Source organism: Bufo bufo, chromosome 3, assembly GCF_905171765.1.
Source record: "Bufo bufo chromosome 3, aBufBuf1.1, whole genome shotgun sequence".
Lineage (NCBI taxonomy): Eukaryota > Metazoa > Chordata > Amphibia > Anura > Bufonidae > Bufo > Bufo bufo.
The window spans coordinates 534,710,684-534,738,282 of NC_053391.1; the positions used below are offsets into that span (position 1 = coordinate 534,710,684).

General features: G+C 40.4%; 1 protein-coding gene across 4 annotated transcripts in view; it reads right to left on the minus strand.

Annotated features, from left to right (window-relative positions):
- Positions 1 to 27,599, minus strand: part of PCDH17 (protocadherin 17) — a 208,350-nt gene that overhangs the window by 92,543 nt on the left and 88,208 nt on the right. For all 4 annotated transcript variants that reach the window (XM_040425384.1, XM_040425385.1, XM_040425386.1 and 1 more), the window contains one exon: positions 18,854 to 18,916. In XM_040425384.1, coding sequence (XP_040281318.1) covers positions 18,854 to 18,916 — 63 coding nt within the window. The remainder of the gene's footprint in view (positions 1 to 18,853; positions 18,917 to 27,599) is intronic.

Genomic DNA, 27,599 nt, shown 5'->3' on the forward strand with positions numbered 1-27,599 from the left:
GGAAAGACCAAAGAGCTGTCCAAGTATGTCAGAGACAAAATTGTAGACCTGCACAAGGCTGGAATGGGCTACAAAACCATTAGCAAGAAGCTGGGAGAGAAGGTGACAACTGTTGGTGCGATTGTTCGAAAATGGAAGGAGCACAAAATGACCATCAATCGACCTCGCTCTGGGGCTCCACGCAAGATCTCACCTCGTGGGGTGTCAATGGTTCTGAGAAAGGTGAAAAAGCATCCTAGAACTACACGGGAGGAGTTAGTTAATGACCTCAAATTAGCAGGGACCAAAGTCACCAAGAAAACCATTGGAAACACATTACACCGCAATGGATTAAAATCCTGCAGGGCTCGCAAGGTCCCCCTGCTCAGGAAGGCACATGTGCAGGCCCGTCTGAAGTTTGCCAATGAACACCTGAATGATTCAGAGAGTGACTGGGAGAAGGTGCTGTGGTCTGATGAGACCAAAATAGAGCTCTTTGGCATTAACTCAACTCGCTGTGTTTGGAGGAAGAAAAATGCTGCCTATGACCCCCAAAACACCGTCCCCACCGTCAAGCATGGGGGTGGAAACATTTTGCTTTGGGGGTGTTTTTCTGCTAAGGGCACAGGACAACTTATTCGCATAAACGGGAAAATGGACGGAGCCATGTATCGTGAAATCCTGAGCGACAACCTCCTTCCCTCTGCCAGGAAACTGAAAATGGGTCGTGGATGGGTGTTCCAGCACGACAATGACCCAAAACATACAGCAAAGGCAACAAAGGAGTGGCTCAAGAAGAAGCACATTAAGGTCATGGAGTGGCCTAGTCAGTCTCCGGACCTTAATCCAATCGAAAACCTATGGAGGGAGCTCAAGCTCAGAGTTGCACAGAGACAGCCTCGAAACCTTAGGGATTTAGAGATGATCTGCAAAGAGGAGTGGACCAACATTCCTCCTAAAATGTGCGCAAACTTGGTCATCAATTACAAGAAACGTTTGACCTCTGTGCTTGCAAACAAGGGTTTTTCCACCAAGTATTAAGTCTTTTTTTGTTAGAGGGTTCAAATACTTATTTCACTCAATGAAATGCAAATCAGTTGCTATCTTTTATTTAAAGTTATTTTTTCGATTTTCCTTTTGATGTGCTATCTGCCACTGTTACAATAAACCTACCATTGAAATGATACTGTTCTGAGACTTTTCATTTCTTTGTCATTGGACAAACTTACAAAATCAGTGAGGGGTCAAATAATTATTTCCCCCACTGTATAGCTCACTGCTTATTTCAACCCTGGAGCTTTTATTGGGTACAAATATACATAAAAATCTACAAATTAGTAATATAAAAGCCATGTGTCCTTATATTTTTTCCTCAAATTATGTTAAAGGGTTTCTACCACTTTGTTTTCACATAATTAGCTGTCAGACACTAGCGATCCGCTAGTGTCTGCTCTACCAGACCATCCTAATATAATTGCTTTTGGGGCAGCCGTTTCGCTGAAAAAAAAATAAATTCTTGATATGCTAATGAGCCTCTAGGTGCTATGGAGGCGTCATTAGCACCTAGAGACTCGGTCTACCTTCACAAAATGCCGCCGCCCAGCGCGTCCCTCCAGCCCGCCCATCTCCTCCAGAATGCGATCCTCCCTGTGAGCGTATGTATTCGGCGCATGCGCAGTGAATGTCTGACCGCTTTCCTGCTCAGACATCTCAACTGCGCCTGCGCGATGACGTCATAGTGCTCCAAGGAACAGGCGCAGTTGAGATGTCTGAGCAGGGAAGCGGCCAGACATTCACTGCACATGCGCCGAATACATACGCTCACAGGGAGGATCGCATTCCGGAGGAGATAGGTGGGCTGGAGGGACGCGCTGGGCGGCGGCATTTTGTGAAGGTAGACCGAGCCTCTAGGTGCTAATGACGCCGCCATAGCACCTAGAGGCTCATTAGCATATCAATAAAAGTTCTTTTTTTTAGCGAAACGGCTGCCCCAAAAGCAATTATATTAGGATGGTTCGGCAGAGCAGACACTAGCGGATCGCTAGTGTCTGACAGCTAATTATGTGAAAACGAAGTGGTAGAAACCCTTTAAGGACGCAAATTGGTTACAATATAGCAAAATTATAGCAAAACCCTTGACAGGCTGCAATTGATATCACAGCCAGCATGACCAACTGCACATAGATTACAGCAGAAACAACTTCCAACAGAGTACCGTAAAATAAATTTTTTCCCATGTGGAGCATCTTGCGACACACTTCATTGGATATGTCAAGACAAGAGGAAAGGTAAGGAATCACACGTCCGTAACTTTAATTTCATGAAGTTTTTTTTTTTCCTTGTTGGTTTTCTGGTGACAGGTTTCCTTTAAATTGAGGGCATTTATTTGGTTCCACGAAACTAAGCTATATGATTATTAACGGGATGATAGGGGACAAGAAGATCTCATAATTGAGTAGTTTTGATTGGCAGCGATAAAACACAGACCATTAAAATGGGTACCATTTGTAGAAGTTCTTTTTAGAAGTATAACTAACCAACCATGGACTCCCATAAATGTTATGCAGGAGCCAAGTTCTCATGATCTTATGCTTTTTTGTTGCTAAAATAACAATTGAAAAATGTAATATCGCCCGTAACTTCTTTATAAGAAACAGACAGGACTGATCCCAGGTCTATATTATATTTCATGTAGGCAGCAGAGTTACATTTTTTTTATCATGATGTACAGTAGGTTTACCTGCAGCCCTATGGAAAAATTGCAGGTAAAATTCTGTGATATCAAAGGACATCTATGCATCTTAAAATTTTGCAAATAAAATTTGGAGACTTGTGTGCAATATGTTGTCCCGAGTGCAACTATCACAGTTTTGACAAGGGAAGGCGGATTCTGTATTGTCCATTTTCTTATACTATCGGTTAAAAAGAAATTTATCGATTAATGGAATAGATAAATCAATGGAGACTTGTATTGATTCACTTCTATCAGTGTGCTCCCTAGTCACAATATAACTTATATATAACACTAACTAATCTGTGGCTATGGATGATACAAGCAATGATCGACGGGGGTTAGTTTCAGGTTACTTAACACTCATCAGGTTAAAATACCCAGAGGCTTAATATTATGATGCAAATACTTCCATACGCATTTATTATAGGGGATGCATACTATTGTTCCATCCAGTATTATAGATGGGACCTTTAGCTACAGCTCAGGCCAAGTCCACACTACGGCTATTCTAAGCAGAAATCAACATCAAATCTGCACCCCATTGATTGCAATATATTTATGGATTTTTTCATGTGAATTTGACATCCGCATGATGAAGTAACATCACTTTGTTATGCCGTTTCTGCTGTGGCAAGTTAATTGCATGCAGATTAGCCCCATTAGAGGGCGTGGACCCGCAGCAGAAATCCAAAGGTCACTCTCACTGTCCATCATCTGCACATAGCATTAATAGGATATACCAGTATCCTTCACATTGCTGCTGAAATACTAAATGACAGTGGCCTCAGATTTTTCTGTATCTTCATTTTTTGTAGATTAGGAGGCTAAGAGCCATAGTAGACAATACCTGAAGATTGAAGTTTATGAACTATTTGGATCCGTCAAAATTTTTTTTAGGGCATTTTGAATCTTTTTTCAGGGATAATACACAACGATTATGTTTTACTAGGTATGAGTTGTGGGTGTAGTTAAACATACATTTTCCTCCTTTTATCATTCTTTTCTTTGATATACTGTATTGTATGTAGGAATTTCAGTTAGAATGGCATCACATTAAAGAGGTTGTCCAGAATTTTGAAATTGACAGACTACCCTCAGGCTAGCCCATCAATATCAGATTGGCAGGGGTCCGACACCCTGCACCCCACTGATCAACTGTTCCCTGGTATCTCAGGTGCCAGCACTATACGGCTCGGTGCATTATGTAGTGAATGGAGGTAAATAGGAGCTGTGCTGCAGGACCACTTCTGTCCAATACACGATGGATGGAGCTGATGCTCTGATATTGATGGGCTATTTTGAACATAGGCCATCAATATCAAAATCCTAGACAACCCCTTTAAGGCAGTGATAAAAGAATTTCTATAATCTTCCTTCCCTATATTCTTTGTATAGTCTATATAATAGTTGTAGATACTGTAGTATTACTAGTATGCTACCACCGTTATCAATGTATGTATAACAAATATGGAAAACATACCCATTATCCAATACAACAGAAAATGCCTTAATCTCTGAGATAACATTTCTAAAATAGTGCATAGATTTTAACAATAATCTAAAATCCTGATATTATCCTGTTTCAAAGGGATAACCATAGCTCTTTAATGCCCCCCATCTTTCATCCTATAAGGAACAGTCAATGGTCAGATTGACAGAAAAAAAAGCCGCATGTTAACCTATCACTGTTTAATTAGGCCGTACGCTATTAGTTTTGTGAATTAGGCTTCCACTGTGACATTTGCTAAGTTCACTATTATTCAGTGCGATGTAAATAGACCTACAATTTGATAATGGCTCACATAGCTTTAGGCACAGATTGAAAGCATTAAAGGATAATGTAAGACTTATTAGATTAGCCTATGCCATGATCATTTTGTGTCCTAGAAATTATTATTAGTGATAGAATTTAGTTTTGACTGACTATGCAGGGTTGTGTTAGACTATGACCTCTTTTTCAATAAAGCGCTCAGATGTAGCAGAGCTGGGTCTGCAATTTGGCACAACAGATGGCATTATTATACTGTTCTAGCTGTAGTTTTCCATAGTGCTGCAGGTGAACTGACTACAATATCGTAACTCAGCTACAATGTAAATCATGCAAAGCTGTGATAGGTAATATGATGAGCTGATTTTCATAAATCAACAACCTGGGAGGCTTTCCAAAAATATGGCATAATATCAGATAACGCGCATTCTCCACATCATGAAAAGACTGAACTTCAGTTTTAATTTTAGAAATCCATTAATGTCCACCTATCCTTTAAATAAACATCACTTTGATTTTCCCTTATTCTTTCATTTCCCATAGTTCCCATTTTCACATATCACGTAAATGTAATATATCTATAACAGGCTGTAGCATAACATATAACATAACATATCTATTTTATTTTTTTCTCCCCGTCCCGCTCCCTCTTCCTAAGGGTGGTGGGTGGGTATTTGGGATAAAACAAAAAAAGTCACTATAATATTTATTAATTTGTAATATGGACTTTTTTTATTGTTGAATTGTTGTGTTCTGTGTATAAATGTATACGTTTTTACAAAATCGAAATAAAAAGAATTAAATAAAAAAAAACATAACATATCTATAACAGCACTGTAGGATTGTAAAAAAAGAAAGACTTGCTTATGGCTTCATCTACAACATGTGCTAACTCAGGTTCTCATTAAATATAGTGTTAATTGGAAACTGTCAACAAGCAGCCATTTACAGACTTGTACGGTTGTGTTCACATCTATTTCAGTGGCTCCACTAGAAACCTCTGTCACATATTCCATCATGTTTGATGGCAATAAATATCTGTACACTCAGTGCTGTTTTCCCCCTGAAGATGAGTGACACCTTGGATCCCATTTTAACTCAATGGGGTCTGTCGGAAGCTGTTTGGACAGAATTCACAACGCAGATGTCAACAAAGGCTACTTTATGTTTTTCTATGTGTCTGGGTTTAGTAGTTTGCATGCAACGTGGTCGTACTGCCGTAACCGAACGGTGGTTCTGATTTATTTATGATCCCCCTTGATACCCACTGTAGACCTGATCTTAAACACATGCAAGTATGAGGAATTGTTAGACTAGAGGTTCACAAAGCCAGTCTGCACAGTTTCTGAAGATACTGTAAATAAGTCATAGTAAAAATGAAAGTTAAGCCGTGTTAACATTTTCTAGCGGGGCATCGCTTGCTTTCTGATGGTTTATGGGTAACTACTAAGGTGGAGCTTCTGTTTAAATGCTTAAAGGGTTTCTGTCACCCCACTAAAGTGATTTTTTTTTTTTGGGCTAGTTAAATTAGTTATATAGCGATATCTGAAAATATAATAGTGTTCCTTACTTTGATCCAGCAGTTTAGTCAAAAAACGAAGTTTTATCATATGCAAATTCGGTCTCTACCAGCAAGTAGGGCGGCTACTTGCTGGTAGCTGCTGCAGAAATCCGCCCCCTCCTCTTGTTGATTGACAGGGCCAGCCGGGATCTCCTCCTCCGGCCAGCCCTGTCGGCATTTCAAAAATCGCGCGCCCGTGTTGAATCTGCGCAGGCGCTCTGAGATGAGGAGGCTCGTCTCCTCAGAACTCCCTCAGTGCGCCTGCGCCGATGACGTCTTCTATTTCGATGATGTCATCGGCGCAGGCGCACTGAGGGAGCTCTGAGGAGACGAGCCTCCTCATCTCAGAGCGCCTGCGCAGATTCAACACAGGCGCGCGATTTTTGAAATGCCGACAGGGCTGGCCGGAGGAGGAGATCCCGGCTGGCCCTGTCAATCAACAAGAGGAGGGGGCGGATTTCTGCAGCAGCTACCAGCAAGTAGCCGCCCTACTTGCTGGTAGAGACCGAATTTGCATATGATAAAACTTTGTTTTTTGACTAAACTGCTGGATCAAAGTAAGGAACACTATTATATTTTCAGATATCGCTATATAACTAATTTAACTAGCCCAAAAGAAAAAATCACTTTAGTGGGGTGACAGAAGCCCTTTAAAAGTATCAGACTTGCCCAGTCTAGAATGTGCCTTGATACATTCTCATGTCCTGGTTATACGGCATCATATAATTGAGTAATATAAACCTCCCTACAACATACAGGGATTTCGAAGCCATTATTGATCAGTTGACACAATATCGATGTGTCGCCAGACATATAACCACTTCCCCAGAAATGCAAAATCATGACTGAGTGAGTTAGGAAACACAGTGAGAAGATGATCATCAACCTCTATCAGACTCAGGTCATCCTGTAAAAACACTGTTATGTTGGACTAGCGCTTACATTGATCTGATCTATCAGCCACGACTTATAGGATCTGGTTTGTGTGAGCTGAAGAGTCTTTAAAGGTCTTTTTAAATGGGCTGACTGAGAGGCAATTATTGGGAACAAACAGCTTTCCCTGATAATTGCCTGACTGTTCAGCAGAGATGACAGGTGCATTTACATGCAGCAATCATCCCCTCTGTGTGGCACTGAGCAACTGCAAACATATATTCCCATATAGATTCACAGTCTGCCGGCAGCAGATCGGCTGCTGAAAAACAATAATTTTATGTGCTGCATAAAAGAAGCAGGTGATTAGCATCAGATTTAAAAGGGGCAATTATCGGGATGAGCATTGGTACAAACAGTCATCCCCAATAATTGGATTGTGTGAAAGGGTCTTTATTTTACCATAGTTTTATTTGTAATTTTTTTCTTCAGGTTCCATCTGTTCTTAAGACTAGCTTCACATAACTTCTTCCGACATAGACACTGTATCTGGCATAGCCAGAAAAGGATGGAGCACTACCAGGCCCCATTGCCTATAATGGGACTCGGAGGGGGCCCGGCCTGTTTCCGGCATTAGTGCCGGGATTTAGCCGGACAAATACTGCTGCAAGCAGCATTTGGGTGTCAGAATGGCCAGAGATCAACTGATGAATAAATCCATATACCGACAAAAATCAACATTTAGTTTTGACCACTGGATCATTTCCAGAATTGCGCTTTATAGGAAGCTGCAGACTGCGGTCATCAAACCTCTCTGTTCTACATACAGCAAAAGAATATAACATCTAAATCTCTACTCGCACTTTTCTTGCGGCTGCAGACACAAAATTGCATGTGTTGTATAAATGTATTAAAAGCCCTCTCATTGAATTGATAAAATGGATCATGTCACTAGGTCTCCAGATATATTAGAGCCCATATGGCTTGTTTCACGGGAGGATGTGATATTGAACAATACATAATGTGCTGGGATAGATCACACGTTTCACTGTAATGTAATAAGGTGCTATTTGCAAATTTATAGTGATTTGCTTTAACAGCAAAAGCGAAAATCAAATTTGCATCTTTACTCTTCCTACACAAATACTTATTTTGTCACTGGATAAGAGACGAGTATTCCGACATAGACATTGTATCTGGCATAGCCAGAAAAGGATGAGGCACCACCAGGCCCCACTGCCTATAATGGGACTGTTTCCGGCATTAGTGCCGGGATTTAGCCGGACAAATACAGCTGCAAGCAGCATTTTTATGTCTGGCCGAATCCCGGCACTAATGCCAGAAACAGGTCGGATCTCCACCGAGTCCCATTATAGTCAATGGGCTCCGGCAGGATCAGTTATGCTGGATACATCGTCTTCCGGCAGGCTGTTCCTCTACCAGAACAAGCCTGCTGGAAGAATTTATGACTAGAGTGAAACCGGCTTAAGACAATATATCATTTACATTTACCATATTTCATGACATCTTTTGTGATCTAACTACCACCAAAGACCCTATACACAAATATACTAGGTCACACAAATATTATTGCCAACACAATAATTCTCTTTATACACAGAAAGATTTTGATCATAAGTCCACAAGGATGGGGTTACTCCCTAACATCGCCACGTGAATCAAATCAGTTGGACGCAGGTTGAACTGTATTTTGCCTGTAGGGCTGAAGACTATAATACATTTCCTGATCCATTTTCCCACGTAGAGGGACTGATACATAGAACACATTCATAAATTTAAACTTCATTTGCTATTTATATGATTTCCTAAAATGTAATTCATTCTAGACGCAGCGTGTGACAAGGTAACACACAAGTCCTGTTTATCGGTTCCTTGTAATGTAGTCAGAATACCATCCAGGAGACTGGCGACATGAGGTGAGATAATGCCAATATGTGGTCATTTTCCAATAGCAAAAACTGCTTACAATGCTCCGGAAATCAATGCAGGGGTCAGAATGGCCAGAGATCAACTGATGAATAAATCCATATACCGACAAAAATTAACATTCCAGATAGGAAGCTGCAGACTGTGGTCATCAAACCTCTCTGTTCTACATACAACAAAAGAATATAACATCTAAATCTCTACTTGCCGACACAAAATTGCGTGTGTTGTATAAATGTATTAAAAGCCCTCTCATTGAATTGATAACTAGGTCTCCAGATATATTAGTGCCCATATGGCTTGTGATATTGAACAATACATAATGTGCTGAGATAGATCACACCATTCACTGTAATTTAATAAGGTGCTATTTGCAAATTTTTGCAAATTTATAGTGATTTGCTTTAACAGCAAAAGCGAAAATCTCATTTGCATCTTTACTCGTCCTACACAAATACTTATTTTGTCACTGGATAAGAGACGAGTATGCACAAATTCACAATTCGAAGGAAAAATTCTAATTAGCTACATACAGTCATCATTTCCATGTTCTCATTAATTTCCCATTGATATTTCTACATTAAATGATTTACACCTCCCTTATATCACCCTCTGAATCCTAAGCATTGATTCGTTCGACAACATTGCAAGCATAAAAGCTCACTTTTTGTTCAGTACTCAAGAGTAATTTTCCTTACTACTGGATGTTCCTTATCTGACCTGCCATCTTACAAGATATGTTGTTTAAGGGGTCCTACAGTGATGAAAAACAAGACTCTAAGTTAAAATGTTGTCCCCCAAAAGTTATCATAGGGGCATTAGCTACTGGACTGGATGTTCCACTTTGCTTGAACATTTCATATGATGAAAAAGAAAAGAGAATAAAGGCATAAAGTATATCAATTCACAAAGGGGTTCGTAAACATTACCATTTATAATCTTAAATGGGTTATCCCATGATTAACGTAATAAAAAATAAAAATAATGCATCATATTATATATGAAAGCCTCCAAAACAAAGCTATAACCAGCCCTGTACCTCGAATGGATCCAGAGATTTCCCCATTTCTCCATTTTTTTCTGCTAGATTCATTTTTCAAGCTAGCAGCTCAGGGGGGTGTCCTTTCTCAGAGGTTGTGTTCAGTCTACTACATCTGGAGCCAGTTGAAGGATGTGTGTTCACCTCAGTGAGGTGGTGGATAGAGAAATTAGAAAGAGAGCAAATAGCAGTTGGCACTATGCAGACAGATAGGAGCAGTGGCTATACTAAATGTGTAATCTCATGCAATTACAAAACCAGCAGGTGCCAGTTTGAAAACTGTGGAATATTTTTCAAGGGACAGCCCATTTAAGCAGGGGCTACATGGCAATCTTGGCCCAATACCTGTCGTGAGACTAACGATTACTGTGTAGCAGTGCAGCAGTTGAACTTAACAGGGGTTGCAGCGCAATGTACAAGTTGTGGAGCAGGGAGACAGGGAAAGGAAAATGCAGCGGCACTACTTGCAAAACACCTATACCTTCGTGCGTCCGTATCAAATCCAGGGGAGGCAGCCGTGATGTGGGACCCAGCAGGAGGTGGTGCTCAGCGTGATAAAGCGGTAACTAGATAGAAGTTGAGAAAGAGACGCGGCACTCACCGGACTTCTGAATGCTGGTGGCTGTTTATTACAGGTGCGACATCATGCGCAGGCAGGGGGGGCAGGATGGCCACAGTGTGCGTCGGCGGCGACGGCCGTTTCGCGCTGGGATAGCGCTTCTTCTGGCCGGATATCCCCCTGCCTGCGCATGATGTCGCACCTGTAATAAACAGCCACCAGCATTCAGAAGTCCGGTGAGTGCCGCGTCTCTTTCTCAACTTCTATCTAGCAATGTACAAGTTGCCACAACCCAATAATTCCAAAAAAAACAGCAATGCTGAGGTTCTGAGGTACAAAGGTTGCAATTGCACTCATTCCCTCGCACCTGAAGGTATCCCAAAGCCCCTGTGTAAGAGGATTGCAGTGCATGGAATTAGAGAGTTGGGTCTGGTACACATTTTGCATCAGTTTCCAGGAGATTCAAGCTGTATATCAGTCTACATGCTAAATTACTCATGTTTTCTATAGGTTCTGTCATTTTTGCCTCATAAGCTATCATTTTCTAAGCCCTAGAAAAACTTCTGCAAGCCAGTGTAGCATAACTAGGTAGAGTGCCTTTGGAAAGTCTTCAGACCCATTCCCTTTTTTCACATTTTGTTATGTCATCAAATTTTTCCTCATCATTCTGCACTCAATACCTCATAATGACAAAATGAAAAGCGAATTTACTGAAAATGAAACACTGAAATCTTGCATTGACATAAGAATTCAGAACCTCTATTCAGTACTTAGTCGACACACCTTTGGCAGGGATCACAACCTCCAGTCTTCTTGGGTATTCCACAAGTATTACATACCTGGATTTGAGGATTTCAGCCATTTTTCTCTGCAAATCCTCTAAAAGCTCTGTCAGGTTGGATGGGCAGTGTACAGCTATTTTTTGGGTATCTCCAGAGATATTCGATTGGGTTCAAGTCACACTTTGGGTTGGGCAACTGAAGGATATTCAAAGAATTGTCCCTAAGCCACTCCTGTGTTGTCTTGGTTGTATGCTTAGGGTAGTTGTCTTGTTGGAAGGTGAACCTTTGGCCCATTCTGAGGTCCAGAGCAAACTGGATCAGGTTTTCATGAAGAATATCTCAAATTTGCTTTATTAAGCTTTCCCTCAACTCTGACCAGTCGCCCTGTCCCAGCTGCTGAAAAACACCTCCACAACATGATGATGCCACCACCATGCTTCACTGTAGGGATGTATTGGGCAGTGCTTGGTTTCCTCCAAACATGACATTTAGAATTGAGGCCAAACAGTTCAATCTTGGTTCCATTATACCAAAGAATCTTGTGTCTGACAGTCTTTTTTTTTGGAGCTCAGCCAGAGTGACTACTGCATTCTTAGTCACCTCTCTTACCAACCCCCTCCTCCCCAAAAAAATAAAATAAAATACTTAGTTTGGAGGGGCAGCCAGCTCTAGGAAGAGTACTGGTCATTTCAAACCCTTTCCATTTAAGAATTATAGAGGTCACTGTGCTCTTTTAGTGCAGCAGAAAAGAAATGGGAGCCCCACAGAGCGAAATTTCAAGTATTTAATTTCTGAATTGTAGTTTTTCCTTTTTAATACATTTGCAAACATTTCTAAAATTCTGTATTCACTTTCTCATTACGGAGGATTGAGAATAGATTGATGGGGGGGAAACAAGGAGCACAAGGCGGCACCCATCAAAATGTGCAAAAAAGTGAAAGGGTCTGAAGAATTTCTGAATGCAATTAATGCTATATCCAATTCTGAATGTAATTAATGCTATATCCAATTCTGAATGTAATTAATGCTATATCCAAAAGTTACTGCACATATTAAACATCTACAATATAAAAAGTTTATGGAGCATGTTGGTCAGCAGTAGAACACTTTACTGGAGAAATTAAATGTATTTTAAATCCACTTTTATGCTTGGTAGTAGCAATAAAGCTGCTTCAAACTGCTCATGGCATTACTTTTTAATACATGCCCATATTCAGAGCAACTGTATACAAGAAAAAACATATACTTATGTCTTTTTCAGTTTTAGGGTTGCCATGAAAACCAAACAATTCCCAGAGCTGTGCACTAAAGTTCTTTTGTTACAGGGGTAAGTGGTTTCAGCCACTGCATTCTGTAAGGATTTTGTCAACACTACATATACATTTATTTTAATAACAATATTCTTTATTAAGAATAAATGCCAGAAAATGTGTGTGATGAAGCTACTGTATTCGGAATCACAAACTGGATTCATTTACAAACAGCTTTTTTAACGTTTAAAGTGTTTTTGTTGGCATTTTTTATTTCTTTACATTTTGTACATGCTTTTTTTTTTACATTAAGCCACAAAAAATGATACCTAGAGTATGTTGCTTTGGGGGAAAAAATGCCACTGAACCAAAAAAGCTACAAAGCCCAACACTCTATGTAAGCAACCTCCGGCACTCCAGCTGTTCAGAAATTACAACTCCCAGAATGCTTCATTCACTTTTGTGGGAGTTAGAAGAGCAGCCAAGCATGTTTGCATTCTGGGAGTTGTAGTTTCACGGCAGCTGGAGTGCCGAAGGTTGCTGATCCCTGCTTTAGACATTATAGTAGAATCTGTACAAATAGAAATATCAAAAATACAGAGCACAAAACCACATAAAAATGCTGTTTCTGAAACCAGCCTAAGACTAGAAACATGCATGCAGTTTTTGATGCAGGTTTATTTATTTAGATCAGTTTGATCAGTGAGTCCAAAAGGAACAAAAAGTACAGTACAAAACATACATTTGGGGTCCATTCACATGTCCGTTGTTTCTTTCCTGATCTGTTCCGTTTTTTGCGGAACAGATCTGGACCAGATCTGGACCCATTCATTTTCAATGGGTCCTGAAAAAAAACGGACAGCTCAATGTCAGATTTTTTTTCAGGACCCATTGAAAATGAATGGGTCCAGATCTGGTCCAGATCTGTTCCGCAAAAAATGGAACAGATCAGGAAAGAAACAACGGACGTGTGAATGGACCCTTATATGGTCTTTATGCATTTGGCTCAAGAAACTGCATCAAAAGCTTCACCAAAATTGTAAATGTTTCTTTATTACCAAGGTTCATCTTTATTTTAATTTTCTTTTATGGCAGCATGTATTAACCCTGTCAAAAATAGGCTCACTGGAAATACAGAAGTAACAGGACTGGCTTTATTATATGAGAAAATATTATACAACTCACAGATATAGAGATTTTATACCGAATTTTAGTTATGAAACTAAAATTTTCCCTAAAATGTGCCCTTCTGCATATTAATGGTCCACTCCAAAACATTTTTATGCAAACTCTAAGTTATAAATACATGATCTACTATTCTGACAAGGAGGTAAGGCCTAGTATGCAACATTTAGTGCCAAAATTGTGCCACAATTCTGTTGTGTAATTCTCTCTCAAACTAAATCAATCGTTAGTATAACGTTTATAGCTTTGCACCAAATTTAGCATCCAGCATGAGGGACTGTGATACATCTGATACATGTCTTGATAGGCCTGTCTTACACCATCTATACAGGATTAACAAATCTTTCCCAATGCCTGCATGGCCTCTATTAGCTATAGTCTACTGATTTATTACCAGGGAGCCTTAGGCTGGGTTCACACGGGCGTTGCGGGTGACGTGCAGGAAAAGATGCGGGTGCGTTGTGGGAAAATGCACGATTTTTCCCCGCGAGTGCAAAGCGTTTTAATGTGTTTTGCACGCACGTGAGAAAAATCAGCATGTTTGGTACCCAGACCTGGGTTTCTTCACAGAAGTTCGGGTTTGGGTTGGGTGTTCTGTAGATTTTATTATTTTCCCTTATAACATGGTTATAAGGGAAAATAATAGCATTCTTAATACAGAATGCTTAGTAAAATGTCCATTGAGGGGTTAAAAATAATAAACAAATTTAACTCACCCCATCCACTTGGTCGCGTAGCGGATTTCCTCTTCTTTCTTCAGGACCCGGCAAAAGGACCTTTGATGACGTCACTGCGCTCATCACATGATCCAACACATGGTCCATCACCATGGTGATGGACCATGTGATGGATCATGTGATGAGCGCAGTGATGTCACCAAAGGTCCTTTTCCTCCCAGGTCATCAAAGAAGAAGAAAGAAGAGAAGCCAGGCTGCGCGAACGAGTGGATGAGGTGAGTTTAATTTTAATTTTTTTTTTTTAACCCCTCTATCCCTATTTTACTAAGCATTCTGTATTAGGAATGCTATTATTTTCCCTTATAACCATGTTATAAGGGAAAATAATAAAGATTGGGTCCCCATCCCGATCGTCACCTAGCAACCATGCGTGAAAATTTGCTTGCGGATACTTGCGATTTTCACGCACCCCTATTCACTTCTATGGGGCCTGTGTTGCGTGAAAAATGCACACTATAGAGCATGCTGTGATTTTCAAGCAACGCACAAGTGATGCGTGAAAATCACCGCTCATGTGCACAGCCCCATAGAAATGAATGAATGAATGGGTCCGGATTTAGTGCGGGTGCAATGCGTTCACCTCACGCATTGCACCCGCGCGGAAAACTCGCCAGTGTGTAAGAGGCCTTAAAAGGTAATGATGACTTATCATCAGGCACCCCTGCTGATCAGCTGTATCAGGGCTGATGAGCGATGCGGGCTCCTGGCAGCTTCCAAGGACAGCGTGGCACATTGTATAGTGGCACTGCTTGGAATTGCAGCTCTGCCCATTGATTTGAATAGGGCTGAGCTGCAACTAGGCCACATGACTGATGTACAGTGATGTCACTGGCCTAGGAATAGACTGCAACACTACACCAGGATCCGGAGGCTTCCTGCAAGAATAACACCGCTGCATCACACCAAATGTGTTATTAAAACATGTTAACTATTTAGTGTTATCCTTTTAGTCCATTTTTTTTCCCATTTCAAGAGTCATTTTAAGTGGAAGCAAAAATGTTCATGTAACTGCTAATAGTAAAAGCATAACAGACAGTACAACTGACTTCACTGCAAAATAAAGAACTTCAAAAGCAAAGACTACGTAGTATAATCAATATCCCAGTAATTCAGCAAAGCATACGCACACATCTGATTCTGACCACAAGATTTTCTCTTAAGACAAGCAGCCTATTTTCCTCTATGTACAAGCCACCTACATGCTGAAATCTATTCATTAATGTTTAGATTAATGATATTAGTTTGTGTCAGTGGAACCTTTCATCAACTAGCACCTAATGTAAAATTAACTACATGTTAATTTTCCTCCAGGCCTATTTACTTTCACTGTTATTCCATAATTGTTGTTCTTTTCCTTTTAATCTTTTCAGACGCATTATGTAGCACTCATCAGTCAAAAGCTAACTGCATGAACAAGCCACTTAGCTTTGTTCTTCTTTAATACTCCTAATAATAATAATAAGGGCCTTTTTGGCAAGTATTGTACATGGGCACTGTGCTAACTCTATGGCTGTCCTCTTATCATAGAAACCTTTCAATGTAAAAACCAAGTATGTAGCTTACTTGGAGTATTAGACGCAGTACTGGAGGCCATATCTCCAGAAGGATATAGATACTCTAGAGAGAGTTCAGAGAAGAGCTACTAAACTGGTACATGGATTGCAGGATAAAACTTACCAGGAAAGGTTAAAGGACCTTAACATGTATAGCTTGGAAGAAAGAAGAGACAGAGGGGATATGATAGAAACTTTTAAATACATAAAGGGAATCAACTCGGTAAAGGAAGAGAGCATATTTAAAAGAAGAAAAACTACCACAAGAGGACATAGTTTTAAATTAGAGGGGAAAAGGTTTAAAAGTAATATCAGGAAGTATTACTTTACTGAGAGAGTAGTGGATGCATGGAATAGCCTTCCTGCAGAAGTGGTAGCTGCAAATACAGTGAAGGAGTTTAAGCATGCATGGGATAGGCATAAGGCCATCCTTCATATAAGATAGGGCCAGGGGCTATCCATAGTATTCAGTATATTGGGCAGACTAGATGGGCCAAATGGTTCTTATCTGCCGACACATTCTATGTTTCTATGTTTCTATTCTATAAACCGGGAGCCGGCCATGATGGTTCTAAGAAAAGGCCAACAGAAGGCATCGGAAGAAACCATAATTATAGGACAATGTAAAATGTGAGTTTCCAACTTTGACATCATATTCTCTTGCTCTGATTTTCAGCTGCCATGTACGCAGCGCCTGGCAATGTCCTTCCCCACTTCGATGACTTTAATGTGTTTAGTTAGAGAACTGTATAATTATCAATTTCTTGGTACATCTAATCCGACAGAAAAACAGCTGTGCCATATTCCACTGCAGAGGTGCTCAACCTTTAGTATCCTGTGAGCTACATTAAATTTTGAGCGATGGTCAGTAGCCACATTTACAGTATCACAAAATGGAGGCGAGTCATTGAACAAGAAATTGCAAAGATTTGCAGAACATACTCATATTATATCAACCGACTCAGTACTGTCTGAAAGTCAGGATATGTCTGCAATATTGTCAGGGTGGATTTCTTACATCTATGGTGAGCCACTTGGCTTGATGTTGTGAGACGTATGTGCCAATATTTGGGGACCACAGGATCCACTGGATGCTATATTAAGCGTGCATTTTCCCTTAGAAGCATTTATACTAATAACATCTTACTAATGCAGTGCTGTATGGAGGTACCACGAGGAACACTGGGTACCCCTGGCTACGTGGCACAGAGCTACAGGGATTTTCAGCTTTACAAAGGTCTCTGTCTGCAGTGATGGCCAGTTCACATTGTTCGCCAGCGAACACATGCGGGCTGCCATCTTTTTTCACAAGTCCGGCGAGGCACAGGTAAGCCCTTGCCTGTGCGCGAGCCGATCTGAAAACAAGTGCGGTCAGCGGGAGCAGGCAGTTCCGAGAACAGCCACCGGGGGCTTTCATCGTGCTGTTCTCGGAACTGCTTGCTCCCGAGAACTGCAGGTGCTCCAGAGAACTGCTTGCTCCTGCTTGGTGACAGCATTTATTTTCAGACCGGCTCGCGGCACAGGTAAGGGCTTACCTGTGCCTCGTCGGACTTGTGAAAAAATATGGCTGCCCGCATATGTTCACAGGCGAACAATGCGAACTGGCCATCACTGTCTGTCTGCTGCACCAAGCACAGGATTGTTTAAGTTGCCACTGTGCCCTGTTGATATCCAGTATAATGGTGAGGAAATTTGGTTTTCTGGACACTTTTCTACACAATTATTGGATTTCTCTTGCTCATAATGGAAAGTTATTCCAATAATAGAAGTACTGTGCTGCATATTAGAGAAATTCTGACACAAAGTCCTATTAATCAGACTCTGTGGTCCCTGGATTATCAGATAGTTTGGACCATTGGACACAATTTTGGGGTTTCTTTTTTTCTGTTTCCCTTTTCTGATCTAGTAAAATTTTCTGCTATTTTTCTGCCTCTGCAAATTGGCACATTAGACGTGAATCAGTAAAGCAAGCACAGGAAAACATTTCTGTTTCATAAATACTCGTTTTACATTTCCAATAGTATACTGACTAAATAAGCCATAAAAGTCAGACTACTGAAACTGTCATGATCCCTTGAATGATGTTGCCTGGTCCCCATACTTGGTGGATGCATCCTCCAGGAAAGTCGATGAGATACGTAGAGCTCACACAGCAGTTCCTATATACCTCACTGTCTTTCCTAGAGTCATCACACAGGTGCGGTCACTACACCGCCAGAATTTGGAACCACGACCCTATGTTCTTGGAAAGGTGTGGTACCAGGGCCTACACCCCTCACCCATCTGACATCTGAAAATATAAAACTGATCTCTAAAAAGTCTTTGGCGGATTTATAAATCTAAATGATTTTAATTTAACAGACCTAGTACAATTGTCATGCTGCTAACATTTCAGATATGACCCGAACGTTCATGAAGTAAAGAAGAAATCTGTCTCAATTTTATGGAAAGAAGTAAAACATGATTGCTATATCCACTAAATGAATTTGCCATTATGATAAAGTTGGAGCACATTTTGTGAATTTTATAATTAGCCGTGCTGTCATGGCTGGTTTATGGTACTATATTAGAAATGGATGAAATCAGAATGAATGTAATCATATTAAATAGAAGGAATAGTTCTACTTAAAGAGGACTTGTCACCTTGTCCAACCCCTAAAGTGATACATATAATACGTAGCAGAAGTGAATTGATTTTTTTGGCTTATCTTATAGCTTTAATGTGCACTTATTTTGACCTAAATCACATTGCATTGATTCAGGGGAACCACAGCTGACTGTGAACTACAGGATGAGTACTATATAATGTATGTTAGGACCCGGCATAGCATTACAGCAGGAGGGGGGATATTGTGTACATGCAGGACTATAGAAACTGGTTCTTACCATTGCAGACTGTCTTACACAGCGACTTGGCATTACAGCGCTCCAGAGTTTTACAGCAGGGATCTGAAAGTGTAAAACACATAGCTATGAAGTGACAATTATAGCACAATTATGTGTCTGTAATATACCGACAGGAGAATAGATAAATATATATTCAACTAAAGTAATAGAAATGTTTTAACACTTTGACTTGTATAAATGTCTGGCAAACATCCTTTGATCAAACATTAGCGGGTTATGAAAAGTGTTGCATTATCACATATTCTGGATTGCTGGATATTTTCTTTAACCCCTTGAGGACTGGACGGTTTTCCATTATTGCAGTTTTTGTTTTATTTACTGCCTGCTTTCCAGGCATAACTTTTTCATATTCCCATTTACATAGCCGTATGAGGGATTGTTTTTTTTTTTATGGGACAAGTCGTACTTTCTTATGGCACCATTTAATATTGGATACTACGTAGTGGGAAGCTGGAAAAAAAAAAATCAAATGCGGTAAAAAAACACAATATCACCATAGTTTTATGGGTTTCTTTTTAACGGTGTTCCCTTGGTGATAAAACTGATCTGTTCCCTTCGTTTTATGGGTTAGATTGCAGCTATACCACCTTGACATAGTTTTTCTTGTGTTTTAATACTTCAAACTGAATTTTTTTTTCTTTACATCACCATATTCTGGCCGCCATAACTTTTTAGTGTTATATCTATGAAGCTCATTTTGTAGTTTTTATTGATATCATTTTGGAGGGTGAATGACTTTTTGATCATTTTTATTCTTTTTAGACTAGGCAGAAGTAGGATACATGACAGAAGTAACCTATTAGGGAATTCCTCTATATAGCAACAGTGTGGCAAATATTGCAGCATTACTGCTACTCGTACCACAAAATTGTGAGTGAATCTTAAAGGGATTCTATCACCAAGTTTTGGGTTATAGAGCTGCGGACATGCACGGCTAGATCGCCGCTAGCATGTCCGCAATATATCTGTCCTATAGGGCTGTGTGCTTTTAATTTCTTTAAAAAAGGATTTTATAGATATGTAAATGAGTCTTGTATGTGTCCAAGGGGCTGTACTAACCTTACTGGAGCCCAGCCGTGCCCAGCCACACCCGCCTGTGAAGGAGCCCAGCACCGCCTATGTCCTCCGAATATCCTCCTTTCATCAACTATAGAGTGCCGGTATAGTGTTCTTTCCCTGTGCTGGCATCAGCCTCAGGGAAAGAACTGCGCATGCGCGATCTCGCGCATCACGAGATCACGGCAATCTATAGTTGATGAAAGGAGGAGATTCGGAGGACATAGGCGGTGCTGGGCTCCTTCACAGGCGGGCGTGGCTGGGCACGGCTAGGCTCCAGGAAGGTTCGTACAGCCCGTTGGACACATACAAGACTCATTTACATATCTATAAAATCCTTTTTTAAAGAACTTAAAACCACACAGCCCTATAGGACAGATATATTGCGGACATGCTAGCGGCAATCTAGCCGTGCATGTCCGCAGCTCTATAGCCCAAAACTTGGTGACAGAATCCCTTTAATAGCATCCCAAAAAGTCTAATAATCGTGGCGTTTTTGTGGGTTGTTGTGCAAGTCATGGTAATCCTGCAATAATGCCACACCTCGCGGGTATGCTGTATGGATGTGTTGGCCCAACTAGAAACAAAGCGTTAGCAGATATTGTGTTAACAAGAGTTCATGCAAATATCATGCCAAGGATACAAACTGTGATTTTATGTGCTAAGAGAAAAAGAAGCAATGTCCAGCATCATTATCATCACTGGTAAGAGATTCCTTGCAGCACAAAGACAGGGTATAGTCATGTGTGACAATGTGCACAGGAAAATACATTGTTATAAATATAATATGCACAACCAATGAATATCAAAAGAGTTCAATGTTGATATGTTCATACAGGAATGCTGTCGAAACAGAGTTTAATACATAATCACTACAGTAATAAATACATAAAGTAATAGATATAAAATATTAAAACAGACAGAGGCAATGCAGTTTATAAGTGATCCTTTCATTTCATGAAAAAAGCTCTATGGACCTCAGTGTTTGCAAGGAACAATTGGCTGGTATGGTGACTTCAGGTCCTGTAGAAAAACAGGGTGGATATTGTCTGGAGGAATGTCTAAGGCCTCTTTCACACGGGCGTTGTGGGAAAAGGTGCCGGTGCGTTGCAGGAACATGCGCAATTTTTCCGCGCGAGTGCAAAACATTGTAATGCGTTTTGCACTCGCGTGAGAAAAATGGGATCAGTGTTCTGTAGATTGTATTATTTTCCCTTATAACATGGTTATAAGGGAAAATAATAGCATTCTGAATACGGAATGCATAGTACAATAGCGCTGGAGGGGTTAAAAAAATAAATAATAATAATTTAACTCACTTTAATCCACTTGATCACGCAGCCCGGCTTCTCTTCTGTCTTCTTCTTTGCTGTGTGCAGGAAAAGGACCTGTGGTGACGTCACTCCGGTCATCACATGGTCCGTCACATGATCTTTTACCATTGTGATGGATCATGTGATGACCGGAGTGATGTCACCACAAGTCCTTTTCCTGCACACAGCAAAGAAGAAGACAGAAGAGAAGCCGGGCTCCGCGATCAAGTGGATTAAGGTGAGTTAAATTATTATTATTATTTTTTTAACCCCTCCAGCGCTATTGTACTATGCATTCTGTATTCAGAATGCTATTATTTCCCATTATAACCATGTTATAAGGGAAAATATTAATGATCGGGTCTCCATACCGATCGTCTCCGAGCAACCATGCGTGAAAATCGCACCGTATCCGCACTTGCTTGCGGATGCTTGCAATTTTCACGCAACCCCATTCATTTCTATGGGGCCTGCGTTACGTGAAAAACGCACAAAGAGGAGCATGCTGCAATTTTCACGCAACGCACGAGTGATGCGTGAAAATCACCGCTCGTGTGCACAGCCCCATAGAAATGAATGGGTCAGGATTCAGTTCGGGTGCAATGCGTTCACATCACGCATTGCACCCGCGCGGAATACTCGCCCGTGTGAAAGGGGCCTTACGAGAGACTTTGTTTCAGGATCACTATTATTAGATGAAAATATTAATTAGCATTAATAATTAGTTCCAAATCACACAAAGTGGTACCTAAAACTCTATAGCAGAGATCAGCAACCTTCAGCACCCCAGTTGCTGTGAAACTACAGCTCCCAGCATGCACTCGTACTTGGCTGTTCTTGTAACTCCCATAGAAGTGAAAAGAGGATTCTGTGTGTCTTCTGCTACAAAGCTTTACATCACTTCCAATTGATTTTAACCCCTTCCCGACATGTGACGTAGTAACAGTACGTCACATGTCGGGTCGTCGAAGATGGTGCCGGCTCCTTAACGAAAAAACCTCTGGGGCTCAAAGGGTTAATAGTGGAAATAAAAGTGATGTCTTAAAACCACACAGTATATGTAGGCAAATGCAAGCAGTGGTGATTAGTAGTCAGTGACTAATTGTAAAAAAGTTGTCATAAATTAGACAGATCGTCTAGCAGCGCAGGAGATTTCAAAGAATGGCGTAAAACACTGGATAAATCTCCCCCATAGACTTTCTATCAGCCTGCACACTACTCGGCTCAGCCTGGTTATGCACTTCAGCCCTGTTATTTCAGAGATCAGATGGGTCTTGGCACCTACACTTCCATTGATCAAAGCATATGACATGTCGCTATGGCATGCCAGTTTTATGAAACAATATACTTTCCGATATTTAAGGCTAAATTTTAAGTTATACTGAAAAGTATAACATTTTTTTAAGACTAGCAGTCTCATCAAGTGTGCATAGTATATGAGATATCTTAATTTAATCTTTTTTCCATAACAGTTACAGATGAGTCCTTATTCTGTTACTGCAAATTGCATTCCCGTCCAGATCACCTCTTCCTATTTATTAAGAATGAAAGACTGGGCAAAGAGGATGTTTCACAATCCATTTTCTGGATATTTTAGGCATGGTGCACAAGAATAAAACCCATTCAAGCACAATCATTCTATTTCATAAATGTATACGTACACAACATAAAATGCATTTTCTCCAGTACAGCCGACTTATCCTAAAAACAAAAACCTTGATAAAAGTTAGGCAAAAATAGCAATCAAATGAAGCAAGTACAGATTAGATAGAAGGGATGATTATTTCACTTGTTTGAGCTTCATCTGAAACTAATAATGATTTTGTAACAAGCTCAAAGGAACACACTGTTATTTTCCCCATTACCCCAACCCGTTCTCTCCAAGGTGTACGATGTAGCAGGGTTAACACACATTCCTTATGAGACATGTTATCTAAATGAAATGCGTTAAGCAATTGCTTATCAATGGCTTTTGTTTCAAGATAACGCGATGAGTTAAGAAATTTGAGTTTAGAGTGTGTGTGTTACCCCTGCTACATCTGTATAAAAACACTCAAAAAGTGTCCACATTGTTTCATGGTAAGGTAGCGTAAAATATATACAGGAATATTTCTTACGAAAAAAAAAAAAGCTGTGGCATATAGCTATGAATTGACCCTGACCAGTTCCAGCAGTGGCATAGGGCATAGATAAAATCTGAATGGCCACTTAGCACTTAAGCCACTTGAGCAAGCTATTGTCGGGAGGGAAGCGTTCCTTTACGGCAATCACCTACTCGCTGGCGGAGGAGACCTCTGCTATTACATGCAGCAATATCCTCTGCAGCATGTGGAGGAGGGATCGCTATGCAATCGCTCGTCCCCATGCTGTCAAGTGGTTTGCCGGTGGCAGATGCTAATTAGCACAATCTGCTACCAGAATGAACGATCATCGGGCAATCGGCAGCAGTAGTGCACTGCAAGATGATCGCTAACAAGCGTTCATTTGAACACTCGCTAGCGATCATCTGCCGAAAAATCAGCAGGTGTTAAACAGCCTAAGGCCTCCTGCACACGAAAATATGTGTTCTGTGCATTGGGGACCGCAATTTGCAGTCCCCAATGCACGGAGAACATTCGTGCGGCCCCCGGGACTGATCCAGACCCATTCAACTTAAATGGGTCTGCGATCCGCCCGTTCCGCAAAAAGATAGAGCAAGAGATCTCTCCCATCATCTATTTATCCCCAGGACTGTGAATGTGATAAAGGGACATCATCTGCGCCTCGGGGAAAGAAGGTTTGTACACAAACATAGAAGAGGATTCTTTACGGTAAGAGCAGTGAGACTATGGGACTCTCTGCCTGAGGAGGTGGTAATGGTGAGTACAATAAAGGAATTCAAGAGAGGCCTGGATGTATTTCTGGAGTGTAATAATATTACAGGCTATAGCTACTAGAGAGGGGTCGTTGATCCAGGGAGTTATTCTGATTGCCTGAATAGAGTCGCTTAAGTGGGGAAAATTGGCTTCTACCTCACAGTTTTTTGTTTTGCCTTCCCCTGGATCAACTTGCAGGATAACAGGCCGAACTGGATGGACAAATGTCTTTTTTGGGCCTTATATACTAAGTTCTATCTTTTTGCGGAACAGAAGTACGGAACGGAACCCCACATAAGCACTCCGTAGTGCTTCCGTAGGGTTCCACTCCATGCTTACGTTCCACATTTCCGGATTTGAAGTGAATTGAATTTCCACAAAAAATGAATATGTTCATTGTTCACCCCTGATTTTGTAAAGCTCAACCCTTTCAGTTTACCATAAGTCATCAAAATTCCAGTATAAAAAAAAAATAAAAAATCATATTAGTACATAGCATATTGGTTTTAATGCTGCATGCACGAAGCTGCTGCGTAGCCCTAGTCTTAATACGTTCATTATGCAATTATTAGTAATTACATAAAGCAAGAGATTGAGATTATACTGTTGTAAATTTTCATCACTGTAATCCACCCCACTCCTAAAAGCCTTCTACTCCATTCAAAGGGTAAAAATAAAATAAAAAGTGAAGCATAGTTGCATAAAGTCTACCCTGCCATTTTGCATATAATGCTCCTATACAGACTAATGTTCCTTCTTGACTATAGACACATCTTATGTGTTGTCTGATCCTCCTCCATGTCCCCTCACCTTCCGCTGGCCTCCTTTTCTACTGTCTATAGGTTGGCAGGAACACACGTCAGAGAGATTGGAGTATAACATAGCATTGCAGGATAAGAATGCTCTCCTCTAACATCTGATATTGAGAGAGTTTTGAGGACCCCATAATCATTAGATGGTCACACTCAATAGATGGTATATTATAACTCTTTAACCCTTTCCTGTTACTTCATATGCATGTACATCATAATGGTGGACCAGGGAGCTGAGTCTGCTCCATTCGTGGCAGGTGTTGGCTGTACCACTACATACAGACCCGCACAGAGAAGGTTCTGTACGGTAATCATACTGCCTTGTGCAAGAATGTAACATGTAAATTACACAGTTAATGTACTGACTCAGATGAGGCTCTTTCAAAATGGCCGCCATTAACAAAAGACTTCATGCGCCCCTGTGAGTAGTGGTGCATGCATAAATGTATTTCAGAATGAATCAGAACCCGTGTTTGGATTCTTTACGCCACTACCCATAGTAATGGCGCTTGGACAAGACTAAACCATCTTGAAAGAGTCACATCAGAGGTAATACATTTTAATTCATCTACGGAGATAGGGATAATAATGAATATAAGTGATGTAGATGAACAAATCAGATTCGTTCCCATCAGGACGAACCAGATTCGCTCACCACTATTTTGAATCAAAGTATATTAGACTTTATTGATGATAAGGGGTTTGAGCCCCAAGTATAACCTCCTCTGATGGGCCCAAGAAACCCCAGTCTGACCCTGTGAACTGACAAGTAAAAAAGTAATGACCCTTGAAGGGCGAGGAGGAAAAAGCGAAAGCCAAATTTTTTTAATTGTTTTCTATAAAAAGGGGTTAATTTCCAGATTATGTTTCATCAAACAGGAAGCTCGAAGGCTACGTGCAGCCAATTATTATTAATTACACAACCTGATAACTTATATTTGTGGCTCGTCTGAAACATTTGTTGCAGTAAATTTCTCTGCCGGATAATGTTTTACAAAATGCAAATCGCTTAATTCCCTGTAAGACAGTGAACCATAAGCGTGACACTCGCTTCCACAGAGATTCTGCATAAATTCTTAATCCAAGTCATCAATATCTTGCATGAGGTGTTATCTTGTCATGCTATGCAGTTCGAGGAGCTGATACATCAAGCACAACTAAGTTTAACTATAATTGATGACTCATCAGCGCTGAGCATCTCATCGTGAGATTTCTTGTCACATCAGGAAAACGACACAATTTCCCCATAAAATCTATCACTCCTTACACATAGAGGCAGCTGTAAATTGGAAAATCATTTTTTTTTTCCTTTCGTCTTTTTGTCTAGAGCAGCATTCCTGACGGAAAGGGCATTCCGTTTTAACGTAACCTTTCATATCTAAATATTTGAAAATTTTCAAAACAAAAATGCTACATTGTAAAAGTTTCAAATGAAGGCACAGCTAACCCCATGACCCGCCTGATAATGGCAGGCAATTCCATATAAGATTTCTACGCTGTCCTTTCTCTCGTGACCTTTACTCCAGTGAGAAACCTCATTTAATTCTATCTATTGAGTGAACATGAAAACAGTTTATGTAGCATTCGCACAATCCCACTGGAAATAAGTTTGAAAGAATAGAGCTTGGTTCATCCTTTTTTTGTAAGTGTTACTCATTTTATTGGCTGAACAGAGGCAGCCAATAATTGGGAGCACTGGGGTATCATTTAAAAGGTTTAGTATAAGTCAATCTAATTTTTAACACAGCTTTTATTGACTGTTCTTTGTTTAGGCTGAGAAATCCAGTAAGGTGCACTTGTTTAGCATCAGAAGGTTTTTGTTCTTTAATGTGCTAATAAAAGCAGAGGAAAGACTGCTATTCAATAAGTCAAGGTGCATTTGTGCCGGCGACGTTATCCGAAGCAAACACTGGCTGTGTCAGATACTACTTTTAAATGGTAATGAAAGAGAGGGCACTAAGGTCGTTTCCTTGAGATGCAGGATATCATCTGAAGTGAGGCACACAAGATGGCTAGGCCTCTGGGATTTGCAAAAAGCGCTTTGTTTACGTACCTGTCATTCGCTTGCATTGTTCTCAGATAAATTGGTCTAATAAGATCCAAGCTTCATTAAAATTCTGCCATAAAGTTCAAATTCCCGCTAAGTAAACTGACAATAATGAATAGAATGATCAACTATTATGAAACTGTTCTTATGTAACGCAAAAAATATGAAAACATTTTCTCTTCTAAAGTTGTATTAAGTCAGCAGGTCCCCTATTATTTGCTATTAATATTATGCCCTATGTACAAATACATTAAAATAGGGTTCCTCAGAAGTGGAACAAGTGCTCGGTATATTGTTCTAGACATACAGGACATGATATGGAGTGCTACATACGTATAAAACGTGAGGTGGGTTCTAATGACTTACATTTAAAGGGGTTTGCCAGGCTTTTACTAAAATCCCTCTGTCTTGTAACCTGTGGAAGAAAGATCCTTTCAGCAGTACTGCGCCGTCCACTATGCCCAGGGGCGGACTGGGAACTTAAAGGGGTTGTCTCACTTCAGCAAACAGCATTTATTATGTAGAGAAAGTTAATACAAGCCACTTACTAATGTATTGTTATTATCCATATTGCCTCCTTTGCTGGCTGGATTCATTTTTCCATCACATTATACACTGCTCGTTTCCATGGTTACGACCACC